This window comes from Nipponia nippon, unplaced genomic scaffold (assembly GCF_047370975.1).
Source record: "Nipponia nippon isolate SJK-2023a ecotype South Korea unplaced genomic scaffold, ASM4737097v1 scaffold_1, whole genome shotgun sequence".
NCBI classification, from domain to species: Eukaryota; Metazoa; Chordata; class Aves; order Pelecaniformes; family Threskiornithidae; genus Nipponia; species Nipponia nippon.
The window spans coordinates 24,814,485-24,830,072 of NW_028262290.1; the positions used below are offsets into that span (position 1 = coordinate 24,814,485).

Sequence of the window (15,588 nt, forward strand, 5' to 3'; positions counted from 1 at the left end):
ATCAGTGTATCTGCTCATGTTCTTAAATTCCTGTGGCTATGAATAAACCTGTGAGGTCGCTAGTGGCCTGTTTGTCTGCCTGGCTTGAAAGATTAAAGGTGGCAAGGATGGTCATCAAACTGCAGTGGTGTCCTCGTCTTACTAAGATACCCCTAATCAGTAATCTTCCTTATTGCCCAACCCAATTCAATTCCCAGTGCACTCTCATCCATCTTGTGCACTGAATGAGGCAAATGCTCCGCGGAATAGTATTTGACTGCATAATTAAAGGTCATGTCATACTGCACAAGTACAAGTGGGCCAATCAAAGATTCAACTGGAAAAACATCTGTCTGTAGGCAAGCCTTTACATGAGTTCACTTGTGACTGCTGATGAATGCTAATCATGTACTTCTGCCAAGGCAAGGGGTGAGAAAGATGCTTGTTTTCACTTCTTAACTCAGAGGCCTCTTTCACAGATTACCAAGAACGTTTGTGGGCATAGAATAAAAATGCTCTTTGATGACAATAAAAATGACTGCCTGGATTTATTCATGTGCAGCCTACAGTATGGCTTTATTCATAAGCGTAGGAATATGCTTGGGTTGCTTATTCGTTCAAAATCAGAGGATGCTGAATGCAAGCCAAATTGAGCAGAAACAAAATTCCAGTTCTAATGAGTTACAGATATTCTGACATATTAACTATTTTTCACCTCATTATCTTAGTGGCATATCTAATTATTAATTATTTTTACTAATATAACATGAAATATTCCAGCACGGTTGTAATACAAAGATAACACTAAAATACTATTTGTGGGAGCAGAGCGAGGGGAAAGAAAGATAATTACAGAAAAAAGGCTAAGAATATGTGTGTGTATATGAGGGGAAAGGCAGAGAAGGGAGAAGGTTAAAATTACTGCTATTTTATTTCCCTTAAAAGAAGTTAAAACTAGAGCCATGGTGTTGAATCCTTTTAATTTGAATATAAAGATTTGGATCCCAGTCTGAAGAGACTCGGTTATGTATTTTGAAGTCAGGCATGAACCTCGGTGGGAAAAAACCTGGACGGCATTAGTGGATAGTACTACCAGAAACACACCCCATTGTGCTAAATTACTTAAGAAAAATCTATCAGTCTGAATATAATACAGTATATTTCAAAACTACTTGCACTAGCAAAATTCTATGTATAGAAACACCAAAAATTTCCAAATTAAAATGTATTTAAAATCTTTGTCTTCTGACTTGGTGGGAATTTTTAATAACCTTGTAATTATTAAAGTAGATTTAGCTGAGATGGGCTCCATGAAAAATAAAATCTAACTAAGCAAATCTCCAGCTGGGTGGTATTTTGAGGAGTGGCAGTCAGTAATGACTAACAGATCTGAACACTCATCCCCTCAGATAAACTTTCAGTGATACCTTTTTAGCAGTTGCATGCTTTTGCACTTGCCCTGTAAACTATAACCTCTTCCTCTTACCAGCTCTCATTTTAAACAGGGAACTTTCTCACAACTTTGACAAACATCCTCGTTCCCAAAAGTAATTCCCTTCAGGTCTTCTTATGAAAAGTGACATACTCATTGAAAAGAGCTACTCATCCATAAACCTAAGTTCTAAGTCAGCAGAGGTTTTGTATTGCCAACACAAAAGTTAAACCCTCAGTGTGAGCTGTATTATGCAAAGGCAAGGCCAGGAAAGGCAAGACAAGGACAGGCAAGGCAAGGGAAGGAAAGGTGAAGTCAAGAGTAAGTATGTTCTCCTCCTCCACTCAATATCCAGTTTGTCTGTAAATGACAGTTACAGCAATGCCACCTTTGCAGAATTAACAATGCAAGGAAATTTCAGTTCTACTTGGAAGAATCCAGCTGGGATCCAATTACCAAGAGATACATAAAACAAAGCTTAAAAGAATATTTCATGTTGAGCATCTTAATTTCCTCTAAAGCTGAAAATTCTATTAAATTATTTTTCCTGATCCCTGCAAGTTTCCTTCTAGTCCTTTCTCAAAGCAAATTATGCTCAGGCCTGAACCCCTACTTTGGCTTTGACGAAGCTCACGCTGCTTTGACTTTGCTCACCCACCCAGGGTCTCTGTCTGAGAGTGTTTGTACCCTCTCAGCTTATTTCTAACTAATGCTATATTGCCTTAATATAACTAAAGCAGCACCAGGGAGTTTTCCTGGGCAACGGAATTTACTCTTCTAGGCTGTTAAGTCATTAGAACAGTTCCTGGTATTATTTCTCCTAGGATAATTAACATTTTCTCAAACAATCCTCAGGCATGATATGGGAAGTAGCATGAGCCAGGGACCCATCCTAATAAGCAATGGGTATGCAACCAGTCTGTAAGCTCAGGGTATTTAGTAGTACAGAAGCAGCCTGCTTTATATTGCTGGTTCCAGTGCCAGAGAGCAGTCTAAGATAGAAGCTAAGCTGAGAAGCCAGCTGGCCTGCATCCACAGTATTAAACTCACCTTCCTGCTAAAACAGAGTGGCTGTATGCAAGCTGCCTACTGGGAATAATCTCTGTCCCCCTGCAGCCTCTGAATCACGCACAGGGATTGCTTGGGGAGTGCTAATCACTGTGGGCCAGAGACAGCTCCAGCAATTTAACAGCAACAATAATGGTGGAGTCCCAATCCCAAGAATATCTCCAGGCACTGTTTAATTTCCTCAAACATTTCCATTTTGGGATATTCAAACTGAACGCATTCAAAGGACCCAAGTTTTAGACAGTGATTTTTCAAAAGTTTTTGCAAGTCAGCTCCCTTGAAAAGACCGACTGTTTAAAAATGAGTTATTTATTTTCTGTTGTTGTCCTACATCTTTATGACTCCTTAATACCTTTTTTTTTATCTGGATATTACTTATTTGGTTATGTAGGTCTTTATCCTAATACATGAGAATGGATATATGTTAAAGAAGGCTATGGCTGTATGCAAAGCAAAAGGAGGTTAGCTCAACTTGGTAAATACTACAGCAACGTTAAGACATTGAAAAAGTAATTTATAACAAGTAAATACTAGTTCCATGAAGATGTTTGTTATAGAGTAAGACAATTTAAGCAAAAAGGAAGGATGAGATCAGTTAAGAAAAAATGAGATCATAGAAAAATTATTGCCTGAGCAGGGAATGCATTAATGGCAATTTTAAGACTCAATATATTCTGTTTCTTAGCTCACTCCACAGTAATGTATATACAGAAAATTACATGTCCTGTGACATTGCCAGCAATAACACCAGGTTTATTTTTAGATTTTATCTTTGAGTAACAGAACAAAAGTCTTCACTCAGAATTAAATAAAAGAGGAGAAAACTATTCTCCCAGCTAGCACATTATAAAACTTCTTCCTAAATTTTTCTTCTTTCCTTGCCATTTTATTATTTCATTTTCCCTCTAGCCCTCAACCTTACTTGCCTCTCTTTTCTTTGCAACTTCTTTCTTTATAAATCTTTGTATAACTCCTACCAAATTTGTTTCAAAACGTATGAACTTGCTGGGTGTCAAATATTTGTTCTTAAAAGTCCAGAATTCTAGTTTTCCCTAGCTAAGTATACAGCCAGAAAGACTGGGTTTGACAAGTTCTCAGGTATTTCCAAAAGATTTCTCAGTTCATCAAGAAGGTTTAATCTTCTTGCCATACAGTCATAAAAGTAAAGAATACTCAAATTTGCAATTCATTCATAAATATACCAAGAGCAGAACGCTCTGATGGGAAGACAGACGTATCTATGTATGACCTACATGTACCCTCTAGGAAACTGCAGTAGCTTCATTTGCAAAGATCAAGCATGAAGTACATAGTGGTTAATGTAACATTGTTGCCGTTTGGAAAACACATTTTGTGGTTGTTGCCAAGAGTAAATGAAGAATAGTAGTAATTCCAAGACTTCTTGGCTCTAGTGAGACTTTTTGTGCAAGTTAACTTCCACCCCTTTTCTTTTTTCTCATTTTAATTCAAAGAAGTGCAAAGGATGGTATGGTGTATTTCAGATATTATCATACCTAGTTCCTGAAGTAAACATTAGAAACTTCTCAGTACCCCTTTCCTGGCACGCATACATGCTGCACTCAGTTCTGCAGGTGACTCCACCTCTTACTGGCTCTGGGACAGACCCTGGGCCCAAGACCTGCCCCTGTACTCCCTGGCCCCATCCCTGCTCAGAGCCTTTCCCCAAACTCACAGGCCTCTGGCCCTAACCCAAAGATTCATCATGAGTTTGGCAGCTCACTCATTCCTCCTTACAAATTTCTTCATCTGGGAACACTCTCTAAATGCAACACAGCCTCCAGACATTTCGTTATTGCCTCTGACAAAATCTTTTCTGAAATTCCAAAATTTCTGGGAGAACTGTACAGCAGTAGGCTCTTCTCCACAGATTTCCATTTCCTTCTACATGCAAGTGCTTCATTATCAGTCACTGCAGGAGGGTCCATTACCTTGTTCTCATTTCACCTCACTATTTCTATTCCTTCCCTGTCATCTTTTCCAAAATAACAAGGTCATTATTAATATAAAGTCTCTCTAGTTCCAGAGTCCCAAAACTGACTCCTAGTATTTCTCCATTTCTTTACTGAGACTGCTGCTGTCTTTGGCATGAAGCTAAAGTATGGTGTAGGGGTACTCTCAAGTTTCTTAGTTCTTTTTGCATATTTCAGCTGTTCTGAGATGGAAACTGTTGAGTTTCCTGACAGGAGTCAAACCTTCTTTCACGGTCAGAAGGACCAGGTAGTGGGTTGCCTTCCCTTGCAGACAGGGGAACACCTGGACAGAGGGATGAAGCATCCTGATATCCCCATGCCAGTCCCGGCAGCATCAACACCTACGCACTGCTTCCCGACAGAAGCAAATGTTACGTGACCTCGGCTGAGCATAGCTCACACCCAGGAGAGAGGAGGAATTAATTTTCTGAGCCCTGATGGAGAAACCTTGTAGTACACACAGTTAATGCTACTTTGAATCCAGTTCCCACAGACAGCCTGGAGGCATTTATTCTGCCTGCGATTCTGTCTTTTCCTGCACACATTGGTAAAACAACAAATCACAACCAACACAAAAAAAGGTGATTGTATGGGGAAGATGATCTTCGTATCTTTCTCCTTGAAGATCTGAAACTCCTATCTTTCCTGAACTATTTGGGGCACTGTTGGAAGGACACAGAAATTATTAGAGAAGGAACAGATAGAGCAAGTAAGTAATTGTTAGTAGCAGCATAGAAAATTCAGTGAAAAAATGTGACCTTAATGAGTTTGTGTTGTTCCGCTTTCAGAACATTAACTTAACGTTTTAACAACTCCTATCCATACTTCTTTTTAAAGTCACCCATGCCTTTGTTTACGGGGAAAGCTGTTAGCAACCTCAACATTACTCATTGATCAGCTGACCTGAAACCACATTATTTCTATCCATTGGTAACGGTCTAAGTATTAGACTCTTCTCCAAAAGAGTTTCATTAACAGCGCCATGGGATAATGCCGTATACCATTTCCCCTTGCCCCCAAAAATATGTGGGACATAGTGCCCACTGGCAAACCATTAGTTCTACCACTTCAGCAGTAAGCAGTACTTATTTAAGTACTTATTTAAGTAGGCGGTGTCTTCTAGCTTCCAAAGCAATTTAAAGGCATGTTGTCTTCATTCACAATAGTGTCTGATTACCCACTCATGCCTATAAAATGAAATGTTCCTTAAGTTATACAAACGCTGTTTCCAGGATTTTCAAGTTAATTTTGCACATATGTGCTTTTTTTTAATTATTAAGCTAAAGCACTCACAATGAAGCCAAACACACCACATTTTTGAAAATTCAGTGTTCTTTCTTTTGGCCTGATCTTCCTTCGAGACAAAATACATGGAGGAGGCTTTGAGCTGTTAGAGAATATACACATAGAAACGGTTTGTAATTTTACTCAGTCAATTATCGTCAAGGCAAACTCTTTTTCAAACAGAAATGGTATTTCACCGTAATTTGTGGGGGTTGTAACAAACAATTTCAGAAATACAAAGAGCATTTGCAGTTTAGTACATGACTCATTTTTTTCTGTAGCAGCAGATATTCTTTCCTACTTGTGAAAAACTTGCAAATAACTTTTTTTAAAAAAAAGGAAAAGGGGAAAAGGAAAAAAAAGGAGGGGGAACATAAGAGGAGAGGAGAGGAGAGGAGAGGAGAGGGGAGGGGAGGGGAGGGGAGGGGAGGGGAGGGGAGGGGAGGGGAGGAGAGGAGAGGAGAGGAGAGGAGAGGAGAGGAGAGGAGAGGAGAGGAGAGGAGAAGAGAGGAGAGGAGAGGAGAGGAGAGGAGAGGAGAGGAGAGGAGAGGAGAGGAGAGGAGAGGAGAGGAGAGGAGAGGAGAGGAGAGGAGAGGAGAGGAGAGGAGAGGAGAGGAGAGGAGAGGAGAGAGGAAGGAGGGAAAAGAAGAGGCTTTGCTAGAGGAAATACACATTAAAGAAATACAAGAAAATTTCTTGTGCTGCTAGAAATAGAGCTATATCCCATATAATATTAATTACTGAATTGCCCTTTAAGTGGCTTAAAAGTATATGCTATTTTGATACATGACTTGAAAATCAATAATGAATACTAAATATGACAGTTGGCAAGCATAATGTTGTTATGTGGTTAAAAATTGCTAACACAAACCAAATCCAAACTTTCTAATCTCCATGATAACTGGCTGCAGATGAGTGTACTCAGAATATGACACAAATCCCTGGGGTCTGTCATGGTCCCAGCTAGCCCTCATGGCTCATTATTTGAGCCTGCTTAAGGGATAACAGCTTCTGCAGGGAACAGCTGGCCAGGCAGGTATACGATCACCATTCAGATCTCACCTTCTCAGATCTCACCTTCTCAGACTCCAGGACTAGGGGCTGGGGAGGCACAGCCTCAGCACAAGCCAGGCTACCAAGCCTCAGAGCCACAGAGAGAGGGTCTCCCACTGCAAACAAAACCCAGAAACCTGAAACAGTGGGGTGGTCTGAGCAAGTGCAACCTTCCTGCTACTGTTTTAGACCCCGGCCAGGTAGATAATGGACAACAGCTATTGCAGGGGAGAGGCCAACAGCTGAGAGATTAAGGCGAAAGCTGAAATTTCAAGACTTGGCATAAAGTCCTCTTTATGCGGAGACCTCTCCGCTGTTGGGACAATCACTACTGGGAAGCAAAGCAGGCAATTGCTAATATTGCCTTGAGTCACAATGATGGTAAGATGTACCTCCACACCTCAGAAGGAAGAAACAGGTGATTTCACAGACTGTAAAATGCTTTGCTCTCTCTCTTCCCAAATATAACACGTGTCTATTCATATGGCAATTTAATGTTTTGATTAGAGAGAGTCTAAATTGATATGTATTTGATTACCTTGTATCCTTATAAAAGTTTGGTTATGATTTTGCTTATATTTTAACTAAATATGTGATAATTCAGAAGATGTAATTTGCAGCCTCTTCCTACCTCTACGTACTACCTGGAATAGTTTTGATCTCCCCAAATACTATACCAGCATAGTACGTCCAACACATGATGTGGTTATCATGACACAATTCTGACTTCAATTGCAATGCAGACTTCAGTTACAATGAGTCTACTTAACCTGTCTGAGGACAAAAAAACTTAGCAGGGTTGCATTTATGTGAAGAAATAACACATACATGCATACGCTGAGGCTGTGAATGAGTTTCTTACAGCAGTTACCATCCCATGGTTGTTCAGCAGTCCACGTTAGCAGGATTTAGAGATCTCTGGCCAGCTCTTAGCACATAAATGTACAATGAATTCCATGAAAACTAAACAGAAATCTTATCTGCATTCCACAGAAGCATCATGGACTGGACTCACTTTTGTCACATATTTTCCCCTCTAATTTGCAGTTAAAATTTAACCCAGAATGGTTAACCTGATAACGTTCTTGAATCCCAAAGTTACAAACACACAAGTTTAAAACTGGGTTGGATATAAGAATGTTTGGAATAATTTTAACTGACTGTAGCAAGTGATCCATAAATTTAGTGAGCACTCTGTGTACTTCATATTACTTCCCTCCATATTATTAGTGGAATAATATATATACAACCAAGAGATAAATCATTATATATTTTGTTGCAAAATATAATTTAACACAGACAGGGTCATTTGTGTTTAGCAGCAGTTTCTACTGAACAGGAGCCAAGTACATTTCCTTCTTGGCCTCCTTTCCCCTCTCTGTTTCAATTTTGTGCAGTATCAGTTAATGTCTTGTAGTTTCTTTCTTCTGGTATCATGTAGTATTTAAAGGAATGCCCCCTAAGTTAGCTTTTCTCCTCACTTAAACAGTTACTTTCAAAAACAGGTAGGTGCCTATTTTATATTCCTAAGGAACAGAAGGAATGTTATTGCTTAGAATATTATTCTACAGCTTATTGAATTATTCCCATGCATCCAATTCAGAGCTCTCCAAAGAAATATGCCCATGTGACATGAAATACATGCCCAGTTTACAAGAAGAGAGTTCACCAAGAAAAAAAAAACCAACACAAAGACTTGTGTTTTTTCCACAATGTTGAAATTTTGCTTTGTTTTATAATAAATGATTAAGCCGCAGTAGGACCTAAGTCCCAAATCTGCTCCACCAAAAAAACGCACACCATCAAAACACCAAAAAAAGCCACATCTTCCAAGGACTGGGCACATGTTGCTTCTGAACATAGATCCTGCTGAAAGGTGCTGTGGACCTCTGACCATGGCCTTGAAATCACAGTATGGAAATCACCACTCTGGACAACTGACACTGCTCTTCATCAGCCTGTTTAGGTGCAGAAGTCCACTTCAGTTATATTTGAAGGGAAGTAGCTAATGTAACAGACATAATTTTATCTTTAAAACCATGTAGCCAAGTATATTTCCATTACTGCTTTTCTTTAGTATCCAAAAAGCAATGCTAAGCTGGCAAACTGTGCTTTCAGTGATCTGTGTGTAATCTAACAAAGCAGCTGTGCTCAGCAGGAACAATGATTTTGTCAGAGCGCTAAGTAAAAACTCTTCAGAGCTCTGATAAAGCCTTTAAAAGAGAAGATTCTAAAACAAAAGATTAATCTCCTTTAAGGAATCAGGATAAGGCCAAAGATCCAATACTCAGGATCAAATTACTGATGAGGAGAAAGACAAGGCAAAACTTAGTTCGTATGTCATGTAAGGGGAAGAGGTGATCGCCCTCTGCTACAGGAAAGACAAATGGACCATCCTATTTCTTTCCGTTATTTCACAAGATCTTGCAGGACTATGGAAATGATCCTTTAACACATAAATACACCTACATTAAAACAATATTTTCCACCAATCTAATACAAATTCTGTTATTATGAGAAAAACATGTATATTTTCTATCTCTAAAGCAACTACACGTGTTCTACAACTAATATGCTGCAAGAAAGATTTAAGAAAATGTTAACAAATTTAATCAAATTGGCACAATTGACAAGTTTGAAATACTTTGAAGTTTGATTCAGTGTTTAAAGAAAGAAAAACCTGCAAAGCAGTTTGGCTTTCAAGGGCCACATAGAGAGAGTTCCAAACACTTTATATCCAATCGATCCTTGCACGAAAGATTTCATATCTTTAATAGAAATTATTAGCTATAGCAACAATAATTTTAAACAATGATAGCTTATTATTATTATAGTTAAAACTATACTAATATAAGGTTTCAGAAGGAATGAAGTATGTCTTTTCTATGTTTCTCTTATCCCCAGTCTTTCTGCTAAACCTTAATATGTGTTGTTTTAATTTGGCAGATGTTTGCATCGCTTATTGTTGTTTACAATCATTATTGCTATAGCTAATAATTATACTAATATAAAGCTATTAGCCCTAACAAGACAATTAAGAAATCTATGAAGTATTAGTGCATAGCTGCAGAAAAATTAAATCCTCCTAAAGCTGGATCCCAAAGTACTTTTATCTCTATGTGGACAATCCCACAGGATTTTTCGTCCATTCCCTTTTGCTTATTTATCTTGACAGTTTCCTGGAGCAAGGACTTTTACTTCTGTACATGGACACTACTAGTATTTTACCATTAAATAGTTAGCAAAGCAGTACACTTTTGTTTTAAAAATTGGTAAAATGAAGAAAAAAGGAATAAAATTATTTTAATGCTACTAATATTTACATAGCGTAATCCTTCATTTTAGTCCTAAAAACATAGAGACACCCCCCCCCAAAAAAAAAAAAAAAAACAACCTGAACTTTTATTACTTTTCCAGGTATCCGTTGGATCTTTGCAGCTATATTGCTCACTTCTGCCTGCCAACCAAGTCTTTCCACAACAGCAGCAATTGTCATCACCACCGCTATTTATAATATACATATTATATAGAATGGGACAGCTTCTAATCCCTGTTAAATTGCTGTAATTCTGGAGCGATTTTATTAAGTCAATAGACTTCATGTCACTGAGATCATGGTTTGGCCCCGTTCTTTCTCATGTCATTTAAGGAACACTACAGCTTTCCAGCAGAGTGGCATGCATTTTACACATTCTGTTCTTTACAGAGAGGCACGTTTTAACCATGCCACTGTTTATATGTGCTGCTGAATTTGAAGCAGGTGACCTAATTTATTATAACAGAATGCAAGGCCCAAGAGTGTGACTCCAAACTGCCACGTACTTTTATGGGCTGGACCAGAGAATGTCCCAAGTTTCTTGCATCATTTAATGTCTTGAAAAGGTTCTTTCAGCCAGAGCTGCCAGAATTGTTTGCATCCTGCACATGCCAAACTGAATAGGGATCCAGAATTTTCCAAAAGCAGGGACCACAAATCGCTTGGCTTTTGAAAGAAGAAAGAAATAATTTAATCTATACATTTTGATTTATATTGAGTGCTAATTCTTTTGATATATTTTCCACTATTTAAAATAAGAAAAAGAGGCTATAAAAGCAATGTAAAAAATCACAGGGAAAAAAGGCAAGCTGAGAAACATGACACCTTTTAGTCTCTCCACGTAATACCTTGCTATTGTGTTCATTTTATAGAGAGACAGGTAGTTTATTTCTTAAAGTAATAAGCTCACTTAGGGTATTTCCTGGGGACCCTAAAATATTTGGGAGGGGCTGCTATTTAATCACATTTTAGAATTTAGGCTTTTAGAAAGTTTGAGAGGCTTGTTGAGTAAGGTGTGAATGTGGGTATTTCTCTTTGCTGTTCCACATCCATATTTTTTGATGGACTAGATTTCCAGAACTGTGGTTTTCAGCCTTCAGTTGTAGAACCCCAAGTGTCTCAAGACCGCACCTATTAGTTTTGAGAAAGATGAATAAGAAAGGGAAATCTGTTGTCATTTGGCTTGATTTTTTTTCTATAGGAATTGAAAAACAATGGTTTTAATTTCACGAAGGACAGATTGTGAGTGGTACTTAATGGAATTTCACATATTTAAAGGACTACACTTTGTTTGGAGAAGAGTTTCACTGATAAAACTCAGTGCTCCCCTCTCTGTCACCCATTCTCCCATGGGTGCCTTTGTTTCTTCTTCTTTGTTCCCAATACATCTTCTACAGGACATTTCACGTTTGCCATGCTCACCTAGGTTAGGTCACCTTTATGGGGAGGCAGGCCACTTAACATCTCCCAATGGCTGGAGAGAGATATCTGACGTTGTTGATGTGTATCATGAATCCCTAATGATGGGCCATGTCCAAAGCCCCATCCATGCTGTGTTTGTATAACCTGACAATTACTTTAAACAATGAGCAAAAGAAAATGATTCTAAGCCATGAACTATTAGCAGGTGAAAAAGCTGACCAGCAAACTGCCTGATGATGTACAAGCAATGATCAACAAGAGAGAAATGAACCTTAATGTTTTAAAATATGACAGATACAAGCTACAACTGCTAGATCCTGTCCTCAGATTTTTGGCAAAAGGGGAAAAATGAGCTACTCATTATAAATAAAATTAACTTGACAAAAGGGAGGGATTAACATAAAGTAATTTAATGACAAGCCTCATTTCAATAGCCACTGATTTCCATTCAATCATCATTATGCACAGCACATACATCTAGACAGCTAAAACTTGCTATCATGGTAAAAGGCAGCTTTGACAGAACCTCCATGGACCAATATGTATTTTCTCCAAACAGTGAAAATAAGGTCTTTTTTCCAAGGCAACAATCCTGTAACAAATATTTATTTCATACCACTTACACAAAGTGCTGCTGCCTCCACCAGAGCCCCACTGGCCCCATCTCCCGATGGCGACCTCCGTGGGGAAGGTGGCTGACAGCACATGGTTAGCGGAGTTGGCTCATCATGAGTATTAGGCAGGAGACTGAAGCAGCAGAGAGACACTGCATGCAGCTTTGGAGACAAGACCCTGGAAACACTGGTGTGCTTTTATTACTATCGTCCATTCACTTAGATTTAGTACTCCGAAAGTAAACACCTTCTTTCAATAGCTGCTAACTGGTCAAAACACTTTCTCATATTCCTGCTTGCAAATGGCAATCTCCTTTTTATTATAAACTAACTCAGCCAAGGTTTGGCCAGCTGCTCATGGCTTTTATCATTTGTATTTAAGATGGCTTTTGGTGGTGGGGTTTGGGTTTTTGTTTGTTTTTTTTTTTTTGTAACTTACCTAGTAGGGATTGTGAGTTAACATCCCTTCTTCGGGTGAAATGTCCTCCAGGGAGATCTTTTGCCATGACAGAGACAGTGGAAAGCAGAGTATGTCCAAATAGCAGGAAGAAGCATGCAATCATTTTCTTCATCTTCAAGAAATATAGGGACGTTCAAGGATGTGAACCTGCAACAAAGGAGAGAAGGCAACGAGCTCTTTGATTACACAAAAAGATACACTGTAACCATGCCAGCCACCCAGCTGCACTGCTTCCCTCCCATCACACACAAACATGCAGATATACTGGCATGGAATAATATCTACACCTTCAAGAAAGAAGATCTACATAATGAAGTAGCAGTTAGCACACCCTGCATAGTCTTTATAAGTATTGTTAGTTGAAGTTCATAGTTAACATTTAAAATGTATCAACTTTTACAACCATCTGTAATAATCAAATGTTTTTAAAGCAAGAAAAGGAACTTTGCTTCAGTCAGCCTGTCAGCATAAACAGGTTCGAGGAGGACACAAATATGTTTTCATTATTCTACTCAGCGCTCCGTTGCATTTTTTCAGAAGTTTAATGGTTCTTGTAGTCTGAGGGATACTTGCTTCAGAAACTCTTGGAGAATTACAACAAGAGAAGGGAATATATTCCAGAAACAGCAACTAAGAAAGAACTGGTGACAGCTCATGCTTCCTTTTCAGAAGACTGCCTGTGGTTGGTAGCGTGAAGATAACCGTGCAGAACGAATCTTGTTTACTCAAGGAGACTTCTGAGGACTGGCAATGAGCTTGCCATAGGTTATGGAGAAGTTTTGTCACACAGAAGAACAAATTAACAGGCAAAATTCCTACATTAAGAGATGATTCCTGCCCAGCAGTTTGTTAAGGCACCATCAAAAGCCATGTCTGACTGTGCCCACAAACAGAAAGCTAAGACCGACATGCTAAAGGCTGATCTTCTGGCCATGTCCCCTGTTGGTGGGCTTACTCAGGTGGCGATTCTGCCTATCTTCCCCCAAAACTTTATTGTTGTGGGTTGTGAAGAGAGCATCTCACAGGAGCTAGACTCAGCCTTGGAACTGGTGATATGATGAAACTTAGTCAAGAGCTCCCCTAGGCACGCAAGAGATGCATAAACCTACCCACTTTCACAACAAAGAACTGTTCTACCTGAATCTGAGTGGAAAATTTACGAGCAGTGCAAATTTTAACAGTAATTCTTGGTTAAGTAACTAAGATGTTGAAAACAATTTTAATAGGGTCTTGATAAGCACATAGAGCCACAGATCTGTAACAGAAGGCAACTAAATGCTCCAGTTCAGAAAGAGAATTGATTTTTTTCTCACCGTGAGGTACTCACTGGCAGAAAAGTAAATTCTGAATAAATATTTTCTGTCTAATAAAGAGATTTTATACATTATTCTTTAGCCTGTCCTGCACAACCATTACACATTACTCTATTTTTTCTGTCTATCAGTCTATTTTGCCTTTTGTGTATCCTACTCAGCATCTCCAATTGTGAACGTAGTGTTCTGGAGTATATGCCAGAGAGCAAAATGCACTGAGTCTTTGCACTCAAAATGCCCAGCCTTGCTTAAATGTCCAATATTATGCAGTAACAGGTTAACACGCGATTTAAGGACATTCAAACTAGGAAACAGATGTAAATAGTTGGTGCTTATAATAGTGGCCACAAAAAATTAAATTTTTGGAGCCCTAGCAGCATGGACACCTGGATGGTATTATTGGTAGAGTATTTCCAGTGCTCTAGTCAGAAACAGGTGGACTCTGCAACGCACCACTGAAAATGGGACGAAATTTTGCTGGAGGCAACAGTTGTTACTGCTGGAGATTACTGCTGGAAGCTTCTCCCAGGTTGTCTCCTCACTCCTCAGAACATCGCCAACAAACACAGGGCTGTGCAAGGGGGCCTCCTCTCTCTCTGGCCTGCTCCTTCCGCACACAAGACAAATGGGCCTCAAGGATACATGCCAGTTCTAGCACCAATGTTTTAGAAACATAGAAGCCATGCTCAGAGAGCTAAGGAGCATAGAGAAATATGTTCCTTACAAGGCTGCCAAAGGAACCAGGCATGAACAGTTTTTTCAAGAGGGCTATCTGGCTGTTACCTAGTTATCAGTGGCCTAACTCATCCCTCCTTCCTATCCATCCTAAACAGCTGTGAAGATTGGGCTAATCTCTAAGTAAAGCCATTTTACCTGTTCCTGATGGCACCTTCACGGAGAACCAAGGCTACTGTGGCAGAGCACTTTCACAATGCGTTGCTGAAGGAGCCAGTAACAGCATGGTGCCAAAGGAAACTGTGATAAAGACGTGACTCAGGACAGTCCTACCAGCTCGGAAAAGCACCCCAAACTAACCCCTCTTACATTCTGGCACTTAACATATTTTATGCCTTTGTAGCAATTTTTGGTATTTGATCACAATTTCAAATTCACTAGGCTCACTACTGTCCCCAAGCAACTTCAGAAATAAGAAAAAAAAAGTTTGTTTGCTGTAATTTTAAGTCTTTGAATTCTGTTAGGAACGTGTTTATATAGCATGCAAATGTCATATGATTAGCTGACCATATAAACCAAAAAGCCTATGTAACCATTCACTAGCTGTCACTGAATTCTGAAGCATATTAAAGCAGTAAATTTTCAATTTTTGCATGATTTTACCAGTCCCTTTGAAAAGTACGGTTGGGAGTACTAAAGAAACAGAAGCATTGAATAACAGTGCCCAGTTTTCTGGGGAACTTTCTATTCAAACTTAACATAACTTCTATTGTTCAACAGTATTTCATTTTGATTCAGAAACCTTAGATCTCAATATCTTTACCAGCCTGATAACCAGAAAATAATCTTACTTAAAGCTCCACCAAAAATGATCCAATTCTGATTAAAAAAAACCCAAACTGTTATCAACACACTCCTACCCTCACAAACAGTGTTTTAACATACTGTTTCAGGAGAAAGCAATGCTTAACAGCGGAGAGC

At 39.0% G+C, this 15,588-nt stretch overlaps 1 protein-coding gene across 5 annotated transcripts in view; it reads right to left on the reverse strand.

The window, feature by feature from the left end:
* MATN2 (matrilin 2) overlaps positions 1-15,588 on the reverse strand; it is a 76,891-nt gene that overhangs the window by 53,923 nt on the left and 7,380 nt on the right. For all 5 annotated transcript variants that reach the window (XM_087749171.1, XM_087749168.1, XM_087749175.1 and 2 more), the window contains exon 2: positions 12,599-12,766. In XM_087749171.1, the coding sequence (XP_087605297.1) occupies positions 12,599-12,731 (133 nt within the window). In that variant the 5' untranslated portion in view covers positions 12,732-12,766. The remainder of the gene's footprint in view (positions 1-12,598; positions 12,767-15,588) is intronic.